The sequence below is a fragment of the Fusarium tjaetaba genome (genome assembly GCF_013396195.1).
Source record: "Fusarium tjaetaba strain NRRL 66243 chromosome Unknown NRRL66243_c0000339, whole genome shotgun sequence".
NCBI classification, from domain to species: Eukaryota; Fungi; Ascomycota; class Sordariomycetes; order Hypocreales; family Nectriaceae; genus Fusarium; species Fusarium tjaetaba.
In genome coordinates, this window is record NW_023501535.1 from 1 (window position 1) to 14,458 (window position 14,458).

Consider the following 14,458-nt stretch of genomic DNA (forward strand, 5'->3'; position numbering starts at 1 on the left):
CCAAAAAAGTACCAGATCGCCCAAGATGAAGACGACCTGGAAGGACATCCCCCCGGTGCCTACTCAGCAGGAGTTTCTGGATATTGTTCTGAGCCGGACCCAGCGCAAGCTGCCAACGCAGATTCGCGCCGGTTTCAAGATCAGCCGTATTCGAGGTTTGTGACTTTTTTGTCTCGATCGCAATAGATAAGATCACTAACATAGACCTCCTCAACAGCTTTCTACACTCGAAAGGTCAAGTTCACACAAGAGACCTTCTCAGAGAAGTTCGGCGCCATCCTCGAGAGTTTCCCTCGTCTGCAGGACATCCACCCTTTCCACAAGGATCTCCTCAACACCCTCTACGATGCCGACCATTTCAGAATCGCCCTCGGTCAGATGTCCACCGCCAAGCATCTGATTGAGACCATCTCCCGCGATTATGTCCGTCTCCTCAAGTACGGCCAGTCTCTGTTCCAGTGCAAGCAGCTCAAGAGGGCCGCTCTCGGTCGCATGGCCACCCTCATTAAGCGACTCAAGGACCCTCTCATGTACCTCGATCAGGTCCGCCAGCATCTCGGACGTCTGCCCTCGATCGACCCCAACACCCGAACACTGCTTATCTGCGGTTACCCCAATGTCGGAAAGTCTAGTTTCCTCAAGAGCGTTACTCGCGCCGATGTCGATGTTCAGCCCTATGCTTTCACCACAAAGAGTCTGTTTGTCGGTCACTTCGACTACAAGTATCTCCGCTTCCAAGCTATCGATACCCCCGGTATTTTGGATCACCCTCTAGAGGAGATGAACACTATTGAGATGCAAAGTATTACTGCCATCGCCCATTTGAGATCCGCCATTATGTACTTTATGGATCTTTCAGAGCAGTGCGGATATACAGTTAGCGCCCAGATTGCTCTCTTCAAGAGCATCAAGCCTCTGTTCTCCAACAAGCTTGTCTTTGTTGTTGTCAACAAGATTGATGTCACCCGACCCGAGGACCTCGAGCCCGAGCTTCAGGCTGAGCTCCAAAGCATCCTCAAGTCTGGTGAGGTCGAGATGCTCCAATTGTCCTGCAACACTCAGGAGGGTGTTCAGGAGGTCAAGAATGCAGCTTGTGAGCGCTTGATCGCTGAGCGTGTTAACCAGAAGCTCAAGGCTGGTACCAACAGCAGCGGAAACATTGGTGGCCGTCTGGCTGATGTTATGTCCCGTATTCACGTTGCTCAGCCCATGGGTGGTCAGACTCTTGAGACTTTCATCCCCGAGGGTGTCAAGGACCGCAAGAAGTATGACAAGACAGACCCCGAGCGCCGAAGACTTGCTCGTGATGAGGAGGAGGAGAACGGTGGTGCTGGTGTCTTCAACGTCGACATGAAGGCTGACTACATGCTCGCCAACCCCGAGTGGAAGTACGACAAGATCCCCGAGATCTACGATGGCAAGAACGTCTACGACTTTATCGATCCCGATATTGAGGCTAAGCTTCAAGCTCTCGAGGAAGAGGAGGAGAAGCTCGAGGCTGAGGGCTTCTACGAGTCTGATGAGGACATTGAGGATGACGAGGAGGCTGAGGTCATGCGCAAGGCGGAGCTGATCCGCGAGAAGCAGCAGCTCATTCGCAACGAGGCCCGCATGAAGAAGCGTCTCAAGAACCAGGCCATCATCCCCCGCAAGCAGATGAAGAAGCCCCTCTCCGAGTTCGAGGATGCCCTCGACCAGCTCGGTGTCGACACCACCGATATTGCCGAGCGTGCTCGCTCAAAATCTCGGCCTCGTGGCCGTTCCACATCTCGCATGGGTACCGAGGACCCCGATGCCATGGATGTCGACGGTGGTCGCAGCAGCACCCCCCGCGAGCGTATGCGCTCCATGAGCCGACCTCGAAGCCGTGCTCCTACTGTCAACCGCCGTGACGATGGTGTCACAGACGAGGCTACTCGATCCAAGGCCGATCGTATCGCCAGGCTCAACCAGAAGCGCATGAACCGCATGGCCCGACAGGGAGAGGGCGATCGACACACCACCGCTTCCATCACCAAGCACTTGGTAAGTTTTGTTTCCATACATATTTATCTCAGAACCGTAGCTAACACATCACTCTCAGGTCGTTGGGAAGCGTGGTATGGGCAAGACAAACCGCAGATAGAGAGCCAACATCAGGCTTCCCTTTCTTCCACCGCGTTTGGTTGTCTTTCTCTCTTTTCCGGCATATTTTCGCGGGTTCGCGGGCTGTGGGTTTGCCTGGGAGTTTGGGCGCATAGGAAAATGGATTGCGATTCCTTCGCTGCGTACGTACGTGCTTGACAAAAACAAAAGAATAGCTTGCATGTCGCGTTGTTGCTTGGGATGAAGAAGCTCTGTCCGAGTTCAGCTAGATAGTAGATATCACGGCGCCTCCTTGAGAAGTACGTACTAGAAAAGGGGCTGCCAAACTTTTCTTTCCTTCTCTTTTTAACAGATCATGATTTATGAAGCATATAAAAGTTTCAATCAAATTTCATATTATCCACCCAAAATATTATTATTTGTGTATACAGTTCAACAATATTCATTTGGCTTGTCGTGTTAGATGCTATCGAAAAGAGGTATAATGAGATTGTGCCCAAGACGCACCATCGGTATCGGCCAATCTTCTGAAAAAGCAAAACAATCCTCCTACCCTGCCGGCTCTGTTACAGTGGTGTGGCCTTGTTACTCTTTTATCCTATTTGCTGGGAAGGTCACTGAGATTCTTTACTGCTCCTCGGCAACCTGGATACCTTCCCTCAAACCCTCAACCTTGAGCTCCTCACCGGTGGCGCGGCGGTAGATGTCCTTGACGTCGTCGGTGGTGGTCTCGAAGTGGCTGGTGGCATCGTAGCTCTTGGAGATGAAGATGTTGTCCTTGGTACCATCCTCGAGAGGCTCGTAGATGGGAATAGGGGGACCCTAGAGATTGTTAGCGTGTATCTTCGTATTTCAACCCAGGTAACTTACCATGAACTGCTCCTCAATCTTACCAAGGCGGTCAAGACCAGCCTGGAGCTCGACGTGGTGGTTAGCTGATGTCTCGGCAATAGTCGAGACAATGGCAATCCAGTAGCCCTTAGGGCAGACGTTGTGGGCGGAAGAAACGCAAGCAATGTAGACGTCTAAGCACAAATGTCAGCAAATATAAATGATCATCGGAATCGGAATAATTACCGTTCTTTCGGCCAACTTGAGACTGGGGAATGATGAGCTGGGCAGAGTCGGCATCGTTGGTACCAGCAAGAGGGTGCTTCAGAATGCAAATAGCTCGGAGGACGTGGCCGATAACCTTGGCCTTGTTGGGGAAGTAGGAGGGGTCACCGAGGATCATCTTGGCCTTGGTCTTGAACTTCATCTCCTCAACACCAGTCATGGTCGCCTCGATGCCAACAGCCTTGTCACCATCGTACTGGATCTCGTCGATGTTGGTGTTGAGCATATAAGTACCACCGTAGATGGCAGACAGACGGGCGAAACCCTGAGGAAGCTCGCCAAGACCGTAGAGAGGGTAGATGTAAGGAGACTTTCCGTATCGGGCGACAGAGTTACCGTACAGGCGGATTCGCTGGATGGCCTCGGGAGCCTGGCCAGGGGTGGTGATGTAATCGTCGGTGAGGTAGAGAGCCATGGCGTGGCCAATGAAGTCCTTTGTGGTGGTCTCGAGGCCGAACTTGTCATAGACGTCCTTCATGGTGCACTTGTTGATATCCAGGCCTAGACAGAGGATTATTGTCAGCAAATTGTCAATGTCTCTTGCGCACATCCTCAGAACTTACCCTTGTGTGTCGCGGGGTCCTTGGGGTCGAAAGTGCCAACCCACTCAATGAAGGACTTCATGCGTCGCTTCTCGAAGATACCCATGAGAGGAGATCGCAGAGCCTCGGCGGCATCAGAGGGCACCTTGGCGACGGTAGCCTTGTTGGAGGCACCCTGCTGGACGTAGCTGCCAGCGACTTGCTTGAACTCGAGGTACCGTGTGACATCGGTAGAAACGAGAATGTTGGTCAACTCGCCGGAGGACATGAGGAACTTGGGGACAAGGTCGATGTTCCAGTCGTTGAGGCGGCCATATTGCTTCCATGGCTCCTCGCCTTCGCGGAAGTTTCCGTACTTCTTGAAGAGCTGTGGTCTTTTGTTAGATATCGGTCTGGCACGATATAGATCGGGAGGTTTGGGTAAGGGTTGCGTACAGTCTCGAGGTTCACGGAAGCTGCCTCACTGGGAATCAGTTAGCTTTTTGCTTATAGAAAAATATTTGCATTTGGAAAGAGACTCACCCGCCATAGTGATCATTGCGGTCGATGTGGAGGACCTTCTTGCCCTTGACACTCAGAACACTGTTGAAGCACAATCAGCCATCACCGCCTTTACATGTGCTATACCGCCTTGCAGCTTGCGCAGGTCCGTAGCGCCCTTTGCGACACGACGAGGCGGTCAAAATCGATGCAGTTTGTCTTACCCAGAAAGAATACACTCGGTCAATCCTGAAAACAGTCAGCATCCGCTTGGGAATACAATAAATCGGCAGCATCAAGCCAAAAGCTCTCTCTGATGCGGGGATCCGCCTTGTGGTGGCAGAAACAGGCGAGGAGGGGGAACAAGAACGTACCAGTGCCCAGCACGATGACGTCGTATTCAGGAGCAATCTCATCCATGATGGCTATTCTCTGGTGTTGACGTTCGATGAACCTTTGGGTAGAATGATAGAGAGATAGGGAGTAAGAAAGAGAAAAGAGGCGGATTAGGATAAAATGGAAGCGAAGCGAGGACGAGACGGGATGGGGAGGGTCGAGAAGCTTAGGTAGGTTGAGGGGAGGTGCGGTGCTGTACGGTTGGCGGTTGCTTGCTTAGTGGCGGGGTCAGTCCCATTTACCTTTTAGTTACCTTACTTTAAGGTACTTTTCTTAGGGGAGGGATCAACTACAACTACAACTACAGCCTAGCTTCAGTGTGGGGACCCTTTTTATGTCTGGACAGTCTGAGTGTGAATATGGTTGACGCCTCTAACAACCAACGTCTTACCCAATTCATGCCATTCTAATCTCACATATCCTCGCCTACAATATCAAATTACATTAAGATGAACGCATGCAACGAGTTTTGCTACTGTTAGACATCCCGTCACCCCCTAATCTCCCCTTCCATCGTGGTCCGCTTCATTATCAAATTTAGCTTAGCAGCCAGATCAATATAAGAGCCCCAGCCACGACCCCAGTATCATCAATGGTTTATTACTATTAGTATATTCAAGACAGGGTCTCTCGGTCGTATCTCCTTTCTTTGCCCCAACTGTTGACCTCCATATTGTTACATCTATGTTTCTGGTTTCTACTCATCTTGGTGGAGTGACCACCCCTTTCATGAGGTAACAAGACCTTGACTTATACGGCATCCAAGCTCATTCCTGTGTTGGGATACAAAGTCAAAAGAGTTTAATATAACTGCAGCTCTCATACGCTTAAGATTGTCATTACGGCTTGAGTCCGTAATCTACGATGTTTGCCAAAACCAATCTTGATTCATCATATGTATTCATGTCAACAGCTCTTAGAGCCCTTATGCTCGCATATACATGTTGGTTTCGTCTACTGTATCTTACATATCCTAGATGTACACGACGAATATGTCAACCTATCCCGAATCGGACATCATAAACCACCACCACCTCTCCCATCACTCAAATAGTACATGACGTCGTCTCGCTTGTAACGGCTGTTTTATTGCTTCTTCAACTCCTTCTCGATCTTGGCCTCCTGGGCTTCTGTGGCAACAGGATCAATCTGCTTGGCCGCCTCTGACTCGGCCTCTGGTTGCGTCCACTCAGCAACATCAACCTCATCTTCATAAGCCGACGGTGTGTAGACTTGACCTTCCGCACCCTCGAAGTTGATCTCGGGGTCGCTCATGGCGACACCGACGGCGTCTTGCCATGTGTAATATCGCTCCGTCAAGACGTGCTTGATGGCTCGCTGTGTCTTCAGGACCTTGCTTCAGTGTCAGCTTCCCGCACATTATATAGCTTCGGAATATCTTACCTCCTCATCTCGAGTATCAATCTCCCGCTCACCGAATCCCATCTTGGATCGAATGAGCTCTTGCCTTGATGTAGATAGCATGTTCCTCTCTCGGCAACACACCCACCACAAAGAGTGTAGATCTTCCCATGACTTCTTTCGTAGCTCCTCGACAGACCATGCACGTCCATGCTCCTCAGTCTCTTTGGGTGTTGCCAATGCCTTTCCTTGTGCTGGGAAGAATCCCCACAGACCATGATCAGGGTCGACCTTGATCCTGGGCTTGAACTGCCGTGGCTTCGGTAGCGGAATGTTTGACATTGACAGAGGCTCGCGAGGTCCTGATCCGTACAGACTACTCACACCTCGCTTGGGGTTATTGTCTTTTGTCTTTCGTTTGCATTGTGGTGCGGTCGTGGAGAAGTAGGCTACTCGAGATGTGGTGGTGGAGACCTTTGATGATGAGGTCTGTACAAGTCGACCGGCCAATGGCCTTATCGTACTGGGAGCAGCCATTGACATTATCGTGCCTGTCGTGGGGATTAGACGAGGCTATTCGCTATCCAGCTCGTCCCACGCATTCGCAAAATTTGGGATGCCGTATCCGTAGCTCGCGGAGCCTCGGGTGTCGGCGTTACGTTGCGCCGACACGATGATAGTCACGTGCTTTGGAGGACCACCCATAACCTCACCGAGTCTCACCTCGAGCCTCACCGAGCCTTACCAAGAGATGGATCTCAACAGTGGGTTCTCTGGGACAGGCGCTTGCAGCAAGCACGGATGCCAAAGTCTGGTACAATGTACATGGTGTTTTGGGGTGGGTGATGCGGGGGAATACTCCAGATGCCCCATCTCATATCCATCTTCTAGAACAAAGCAATTGTTGCCAGTTCCTGACTAGGACCTAGGACGACCACCAAGAGCCACATCAAGGATGCGGGGAGAGATCCATCACCAGGAACGGGCAAGGCATGAAGTTGCTAACATCATCTTGGGCTCCACGTTTGGAGATCACCGCCGGTAGAACGTGCGCCATCCATGGTTGTTTTGATACTACTGCGTCACCAAGAGTTTCAGGTTTCAAGGAAGTATAACAGAAAACAAAGTTATAGGAAACACACATGACATCCCTCAAACCTTGGCGGACACATAATCACCGCACCATTGGGAAATGAACGATAAACCTTGTGAGGTCAAGAGGAGGAACTCACCAAGTGCAGTCGAACCACCCTATACCATAGACCTCATAAAGTCAATCTGCCATGGACAAGCCAGCACCAGCTCTTTGCGTTCGCGATGTTACCTTCAGGGTAGATCTGCACCCGGCATAACCTATGACACTTGCGCTTGGCTACTGTACGATAGCCTGCAAGCGTCTTGTTTCGGTACTTTACACGTGTGCATGTCTTTCGTGTCCCTCGAGGACACGCACGCATCCGCCCATCATCTCATTTTACGGGATTTTTATTCACGCGTTCGTCAGAAGCACAAAGAACCAACGGATTTGCGCTGTCAGAGCGGCTCCGAATGGCAGAACATACTGTACTGTGCTGTACATACCGTGCGCAGACAGGAGGGGGTTGCAGTCAATGTCTCGGCGGCGTGGGGGTTCACACTGCATCCTTGACTATCCTTCGTAATTCATAATGCCTGATTCAGGGATTCAGGGTCATGCTGGACAAGCTAGAAGGCCATGCAAGTCAGAAGGGCAGACAACCTTCGGGGGTGGTGAATGCAACCAGCCATGCCAACCAAGGCTGCAACTTGTCCTTGTTAGCCGCTCGCCTGTGGAGTGCAAATGGTGATTGACAAGGGAGGATCTGCCGTAATTATCGCGAGACAGCTGCTGTTGTTCATCTTCACTAGGGACTTTTCCCTTTCCGTACGAGTCGGATAAATTCTGCAATGCCGCGGCATCCTCCGTCCGTGACATGCAACATGCAATTCACAAGATCCCGCACTCTGTCTGTCGTCATATTTTCGTCGCCAGATCAGAACAAGAGAGTGAGATGATACCTGTACTAGGTACAATGAAGCTTCTCAGCGCACTGACGCAGGGCAAGTGCACGATATCCCACAGGTACCGTGCTCAAGTCACATGAGTGTGAGAAGCTTTTCAACATAGCGTAATAGCTCTCGTTCAGACAAGAGGATGATTAATAGTTAGCCAGGAATGACTGCCATGCTGTTGCTAGTTCAGTAGTTAGGAACATATCAGTCCTTATCACACCTGATTGAGCATTGAGTCGGACGATAAAGATGAACCAACACCAGGCATCATCATTGTGAGGTTGCAGTTTCCCTCGGATTCAAAACAGTAACAGTTACGAGACCATCACAATGCGCGGTAAGTTTGCCGAATCAACACTCACTCCCTTGCCTCCCTCAGCAGTCTGTACAGTACAGTAGACGCACAGTACTCGATAATTCCGTCAAATAGCGAATAGTTGGTGATGGCGTCTTGAACTAAAACACACGCTTTGCTAGGAGTAGCCAAGTGTTGGTGGGGGGCCTCGTGGTGAACGGGACACCATGGATAAACTACCTAGCCAGCCACGCCTGTCCGGCAAGGTTCCGCACTATCACCACCTAGTGAACAACGCCGGCGGTGATGGTTGTGGTGGTTGTGGTGGTGGTGATGGTGATGCGAGAAGTGTTGTTGGATGCAGAATGTGAAAGTTTGTGACGTAAATGACTGTTATGTGTGGTTGTGTGGTTGGGAACCATTCTTAACACTCACTCAGTGTGCTGCTCTAACCCCTTCAATTGGTCTGCTCGTCACGAGCAAAAGGGTTGGGAGCACTTTTGTGAATTCCGCACTCGCCCAAAACATTCTGTGTTTTGATGGCTGATCCCTAGACTGGTCTAGGGCAGACCTTGATGTGAGGGATATACATTGTGATGATTTCTTTTGCGCTCATCACGATGTCAAGAATTTCGAAGTTCCGAAACTAAATGATTCTGACTCGTACAGGCGTGTACCTACAGTACCGTATTTTGTATGCACGTCCAGCATTGTAGGAATAGTGTAAAACCCTGACCAATCCTGATCAACGGTGATGGGCCGTCCTTGTTGGAAGAGGAAAGTGTTGAGTTGATTGCAGGGAGTCGAATGAGTTATGTAGTTACCAGCACAACAAGGTTTGCGACTTGCCCTTAACTTGTGGTGTCGAGATGAAGCCATCACGACGTGCATTGCCTTGTATTGTGTAAGGTATCCAGATCGTTGTGGCTTCTTACGGGTCTACGAGCTCCTCAAGAAGCGGGAAGGGACCCAGTAGAAGAAGCTTGGTGCGTTGAGGCTCAACATCCTCTGTACGGCACCATCAACGGCAGTTTATGTATGCCTCCACCAGTCCCGCTTCTCCAACGATTGCCGAACATGGCACTGGATTGGTGTGGTGCATTGAAGCTTTGAGTGTGAGTGTGAGAGAGTGTGTGTCTGTCTGAGTGCGAGTGTGAGTGTACGTGAAATGTGCTTGGCTGGCTTCAATCACACTCAAGGAGATAATATCGGCGATCCCCAAGCAGCCATTTCTCTCAGTCTGCCCCCCTTGTACTCACTAAGCTGCGCGATTGTTTCGAAAGTGAAGCTCAATCATCAGAGATTGTCTCCATTCCTTCTTCAAATGTCCGAAGCATTGGGAATTCGGCCGTGCATGTCAGCGACTAAGGATTTATCGGGTATCCCAATGAAGCAGTTCCGATATCTGAACAGGGATTTTCCATCAAGGTATGTCTCTTCCGGACTTAAGCTGAGAAGGGCGAGCATTAACTTATCCATTCCCTACCAGATTAAGCCCCCGTTAGCGAGCTTTGCTTAGGCCCGTGATGACATCTTAACATTGTTGCCGACGACACCCGTTTTAACCTGATTAATAACCACGGAAGAAATGCCCAAACCGTTGATGAAATGGTATTGACAATACCATTTGTCAGCCATCAGGTGGCAAAGTCCTGCAATGTAGCATTGCCCCGTACACTCTTAACGCTTTTCTCAAGATGAGGAGGAGGCTGGACTGCCATCAATAGTCCGATGTAAGAGCACAACTCATTCTCGAACACAAAATAAAGTGTTGAGACTCCATTAACAACGTTAGACCAGGTGTCGAGCAGAGTGGAGTACACGATACTGTTCTGGGACAACAGAGCCCAGAACGGGGCATGTGTGATATTTCGAGTCGGTGAAGTTTCGGAAAAAAAAAAAAAAGAGTGAGAAAGGAAATAGACGTCATCACCAGTCATGAGAGGGAGGGATAAGCGTTCTGTGAGACAAGGCCGTGCCCAGTACTGCTTAGGAGTCTGGAGTGATAACTGGCCTGCACGAGTTTGATATCAATATCGGACGAGAATTGCGCAATGATTGCCAATGATTTTTGCACTTCAACATCACAATGATTTTATGTATCAACGAGATTGATAACAAGAAAGGTGTGTGACCCTTTTGCCAACGATCTGGCAGTTGTGTTTTCCACATCGCCCGGCCTTGACACATGCCTGGCATCCGCACCCATTCATTGCCTAAAGCGCAACGCCACCGAGGCAAGGGTAGGGTAGCTCTCAACCTCAGGGACATGGGCTTAAGATTCTTCCAAACCTCAATGAGCTAGCGTAACAGCACAGTCGTTCTCTCTTGTTGTTTCCCGGGAATGATGCCTGCTTGTCTCTCGGTGTTCCCGCTCCCTATGGTCTTCTCCAAGGTCCCTTCTTTGTTTCGAATTGGATGGTCATCATCCGATCACGGAAAGGACTCGGGTTTCTAGGCAGCCAGATTTGGCGGCCGAGTGCCCGACTCCGAGAAGTGATGCCAGAAATGCTATGCTACGAAGTCCTCGTGACTGACGATATGCTGTCGCATTGCTGCTGTTCAATAGTTATAAGATGCGAGGGTTCTTGATAGGCGAGCGTCAGCGGCTCAAAAGACGATGTTTTCTCCAACTATGGAGTCTGACTCCTCACGGGAAGGACTCCACCATAACCTTCTGGAGCCAGAATCGAAGCCTTCGACTTCCCACCCTCGTCCTTCAGCAGATGCAATGGCGGGAAGATGAGGGGGTTCCAAGGGACCCTGCTCCACTGAGATCTGCTTTGGTGGGAACACCCGCTATGCTTGCGGGAGCCATTGAACGGTTGGCGTCGACGACAAGATGAGGGACCCTGGAACAACGTCTCGAGACGATGCTGTGTTAGCATTGGGTGCTGGTCAATGTGATTACTGGCGTGCCTGCATTTCAGGGACAGCTGAGTGCGTGACCAAGAAGTTCCTCTGGGCCGATGTCCGGCTTTGATTAAACCCAGGCGACTTTCCGATAGCGTTTCCTTTTTCCACGGACCATTGTCTCCAAAGTCCCAGGAGTACCTTGTACTCTCGGCGAATTTTGCTTGCCTTCCTTTCCTTTTGTCCCCACCTTACTTTTTCTATTCTCTTGGCACGCTTCATCAGGACTGTAATAGCCGCCAGGCCATCGAAAGTTGATTCTGTCATGCTCAAAATTTCGATCGAGCAATGCACGAGTCAAGTGGTCGCCGTGGTATGGACATTGCTCGTTCACTCATAAAACTGAGCGGATCGAGCACTAAGTTCGCATTCTGAGCAATGTCGTGTCAGCCTTGATTCAAGACCCTTGAATCAACAGACTGGGGCTCGTTTTCGCTTGACTCGTGGATCCTGCATATCATCTTGGAAAAACGGCTTCTTCGAGTCACGAGCCGAATGTTGACCCATTTAGGCATATGGCTGGCCTCTAACAGTTAGCTGGCCTAGGAAATTGTTGTCAAGTGTGTTTCGTAGTATGAGGCGGTATGTCGGAAAGCAGTATTATTAACTGAACAGAGTTGTCATGCTTGTTGCCAAGACCCGACACGGCCAGCGTTATCAAGCTGCACGCGACAGGCATGCCTGTGATGGTCGTATTCTTTGTCACTTGGGTTTATCATGTTCATAACATGACCACGGCAAACCAACCATTGGTTATTGACCGATATGTCATAAAAATGAAAGAAGCAATTCGTCGTCCGGGTAATTGTGAGACAAAGGAAAATCTGGCACTGAGATCTGGACGTAAGTATTCAATAAGCAGCAGTGTGTCTTGTCTCAGCTTCCTAAGGGCGACTTCACCTTGACACTGGTTAGAGCAATATTAGGTAGTCGAGAAAAGCTATTCATGAACACTAGCTCTGCAGCGTTCGGACTAGCCTTTACACTTGTTCACAAGATCAGGCAAAAAACGCAGGGAAAATCGTTTAAGTGAGAAACGCTGCATGATCTGGTCGAGGTATCCCGGTGCGAACTCGGTGTCCGAGTCGTGTATGAGGTAATGCGGTGAGAGGACTTGAATTTGGTGTGAAGCATCGTGACCTTGGGTGTGCAGCGAGGCCGGCTACGACACCGGGAATCGAAAGACCAGTGTCAGGTATCGTGTACAAGGGACACACAAGCGCGTTATGCTTGCCAGGTAGCAAAACAATGCGTACCTGTTACGAAATCACCCAACCTCCAGCATTCCCTGCAGACGCCCCCACCCCTGCAAGCAACTTACCTTTTCAACCTATCAAGTGTACAGTATCGACCGTGCGAATCTGTGAACACAAGCCCGTTTGTGAAGTTGTTCGACGCGTTGTGCATCATCCTGGATGTGATTTTTGATAGCAATGTTTCCCTGTCTGTGTTCAGGATCGCAAGATGAGAAGGATCGTTGCAAGTGCCGTCAGAACCCTGGCCATACAAGACGACGCAAAGACAAGAAACTTGGTGTAAGAGAGATGTCAGTTTAGTGTCGCTGATGATGATGATATGGCAACTCAGTGATTGCTACCAGACCTTTTATCATATGAGGCGAACTTTTAAAGACAACCTCTTAGTAGCTGATTGATTACAGCGATGTCGGACGGTGAGGCCGGTAGACTTGCGCCAACGGTGCCGCGCAATGCTTCAGTTACCTCGGCGCTGAGAGGACTCTCGATACTGTGCGTTTCTCTTACAGGAGGGTTTGCATGTCGTAGACGCCTCGTCTGGTGCACTTCGTTCAAAAGTCCCGAATCAGTTTGGCGCTCTTATTCGTACGATACTGCACAGTAGATCGCACTCTGGAAGTGTGTCTAGTAGAGAGGACGGCACACAATGTTTTTTCTTTCCCTTGTTGACGACTAGCAAGCTGAATGATGATGCCCTCCTGGACTCAATTGGAGTCTTGAGTTTCCAATACCATTGCTGATGACTTGAACCGACACTGTTCGCTCATAGTCTATTCCAAGAACCTGTGGATACGACGAGGGTACCTGGCCTGGACCTGACATGGCAGTGAGTCGGTAAGTGACGAGTAAGTATCCGTCCGTAGATTTCACCGCAAACTGCCAGCGAAATGAATTACCTTAGCCAAGGTGTCGAGCAAGCCCCGAATCTGGCGGCTTAGAGCGGCAATGGCATGGCACCTGCGCTAACATCCAAGTTAGACAGGCCAGAAATATCGCCGTAGACCCGATTTGATTCAGATTGAAGAAGGATGAGGGGCGTGTGAAGAGTAAAACGAAAAAAAAATTCGAACCATCCAAGCTCGAAGAGGAACAAATTTGACACTGCAAACAGTTGGCGGCCAGTATTGAAGCGTCTTCCTTGCTTGGCGCCGGCCTCGGTAACAGGTACTTCCGTCTTTACTCCGGCTACTGCTCCTGCTCTATCTTTTTCCGCCTGTAACTGGCAGGCACGCTACCGCAGCCGCGCTCTCACTGCCCTGATCTCAGTGTTCCCAGGCGAGAGCAAGTAGGTAGGAGGTACCTCGGGGTTTTCAGTATCTTCCTGCCTCCCGTAGGTCGTTGTTCCCTCGTTTTCCATCTTTCCTCGTTCTCTCGTTCTCCCGAAAAATTTTCCCTCACACAACTCACATACCATCATCGACTCTTCTTTGGACTCTCAGGATTTCGTGCATCTTCAAATACATCGCCAAAAACCATCACCTCAATTGTCGTGATATCTGAAAGTCGATTTGCGCGTCTGGCGTCTGGCCCCATCAAACACGACCGCGACCCGCGACCCTCTTTGGCCTATTTTCGCCCTTTCCTCCAGATCCCAGCCGCCAGCTATTCTGATTGTGGTTCCTTTGCTTCGTTGTGGGCCCACTTCCCTTGACAACGTTATCCACTTCTCACATCACATCCTCTCGCTGGTTCTTTACTTGCAACTGGGTTGGGAATTTGCGACCACGTACCGGCTTTATCTTGCAATACATACTGTGCGTGCCGGCCAAGGCATTTTTACTAACGGTTCCGCGACTGGCAACTTTTTCCTCCCTTCACTTCAGCTGCTGCTGTTGCTTTCCTTCGCCTTCGACCGCTCCTCGTGATTGCGTACTAAGCAAGACCGAAAAGATTACTTTAGTGCTGCTTCATCGCTTTTTAATCCACACCCGCACCAACCCACTTCTTTTTTCCCTCCTTCACTCGCCTCTTCTTCTCACACC

General features: G+C 50.2%; 3 protein-coding genes across 3 annotated transcripts; 1 reads left to right on the plus strand and 2 right to left on the minus strand.

Moving 5' to 3' along the window:
• Positions 1-25: 25 nt before the first annotated feature.
• On the plus strand, positions 26-2,125 carry FTJAE_12496 (nucleolar GTP-binding protein; the record flags this gene model as incomplete). Its single annotated transcript, XM_037345547.1, has 3 exons — positions 26-155; positions 218-2,025; positions 2,084-2,125. 3 exons carry the CDS (start codon positions 26-28, stop codon positions 2,123-2,125), a joined length of 1,980 nt encoding a protein of 659 aa, XP_037200462.1.
• Positions 2,126-2,712: 587 nt separating this feature from the next.
• FTJAE_12497 (rab gdp-dissociation inhibitor) lies at positions 2,713-4,643 on the minus strand (the record flags this gene model as incomplete). The annotated part of the gene is made up of 8 exons (XM_037345548.1): positions 2,713-2,907; positions 2,956-3,110; positions 3,163-3,702; positions 3,765-4,110; positions 4,179-4,206; positions 4,266-4,325; positions 4,448-4,472; positions 4,598-4,643. The coding sequence occupies 8 exons, from the start codon at positions 4,641-4,643 to the stop codon at positions 2,713-2,715; spliced, it is 1,395 nt and encodes a 464-aa protein (XP_037200463.1).
• Positions 4,644-5,705: 1,062 nt separating this feature from the next.
• On the minus strand, positions 5,706-6,524 carry FTJAE_12498 (uncharacterized protein; the record flags this gene model as incomplete). Its single annotated transcript, XM_037345549.1, has 2 exons — positions 5,706-5,972; positions 6,024-6,524. The coding sequence occupies 2 exons, from the start codon at positions 6,522-6,524 to the stop codon at positions 5,706-5,708; spliced, it is 768 nt and encodes a 255-aa protein (XP_037200464.1).
• Between the last annotated feature and the right edge of the window lie 7,934 nt (positions 6,525-14,458).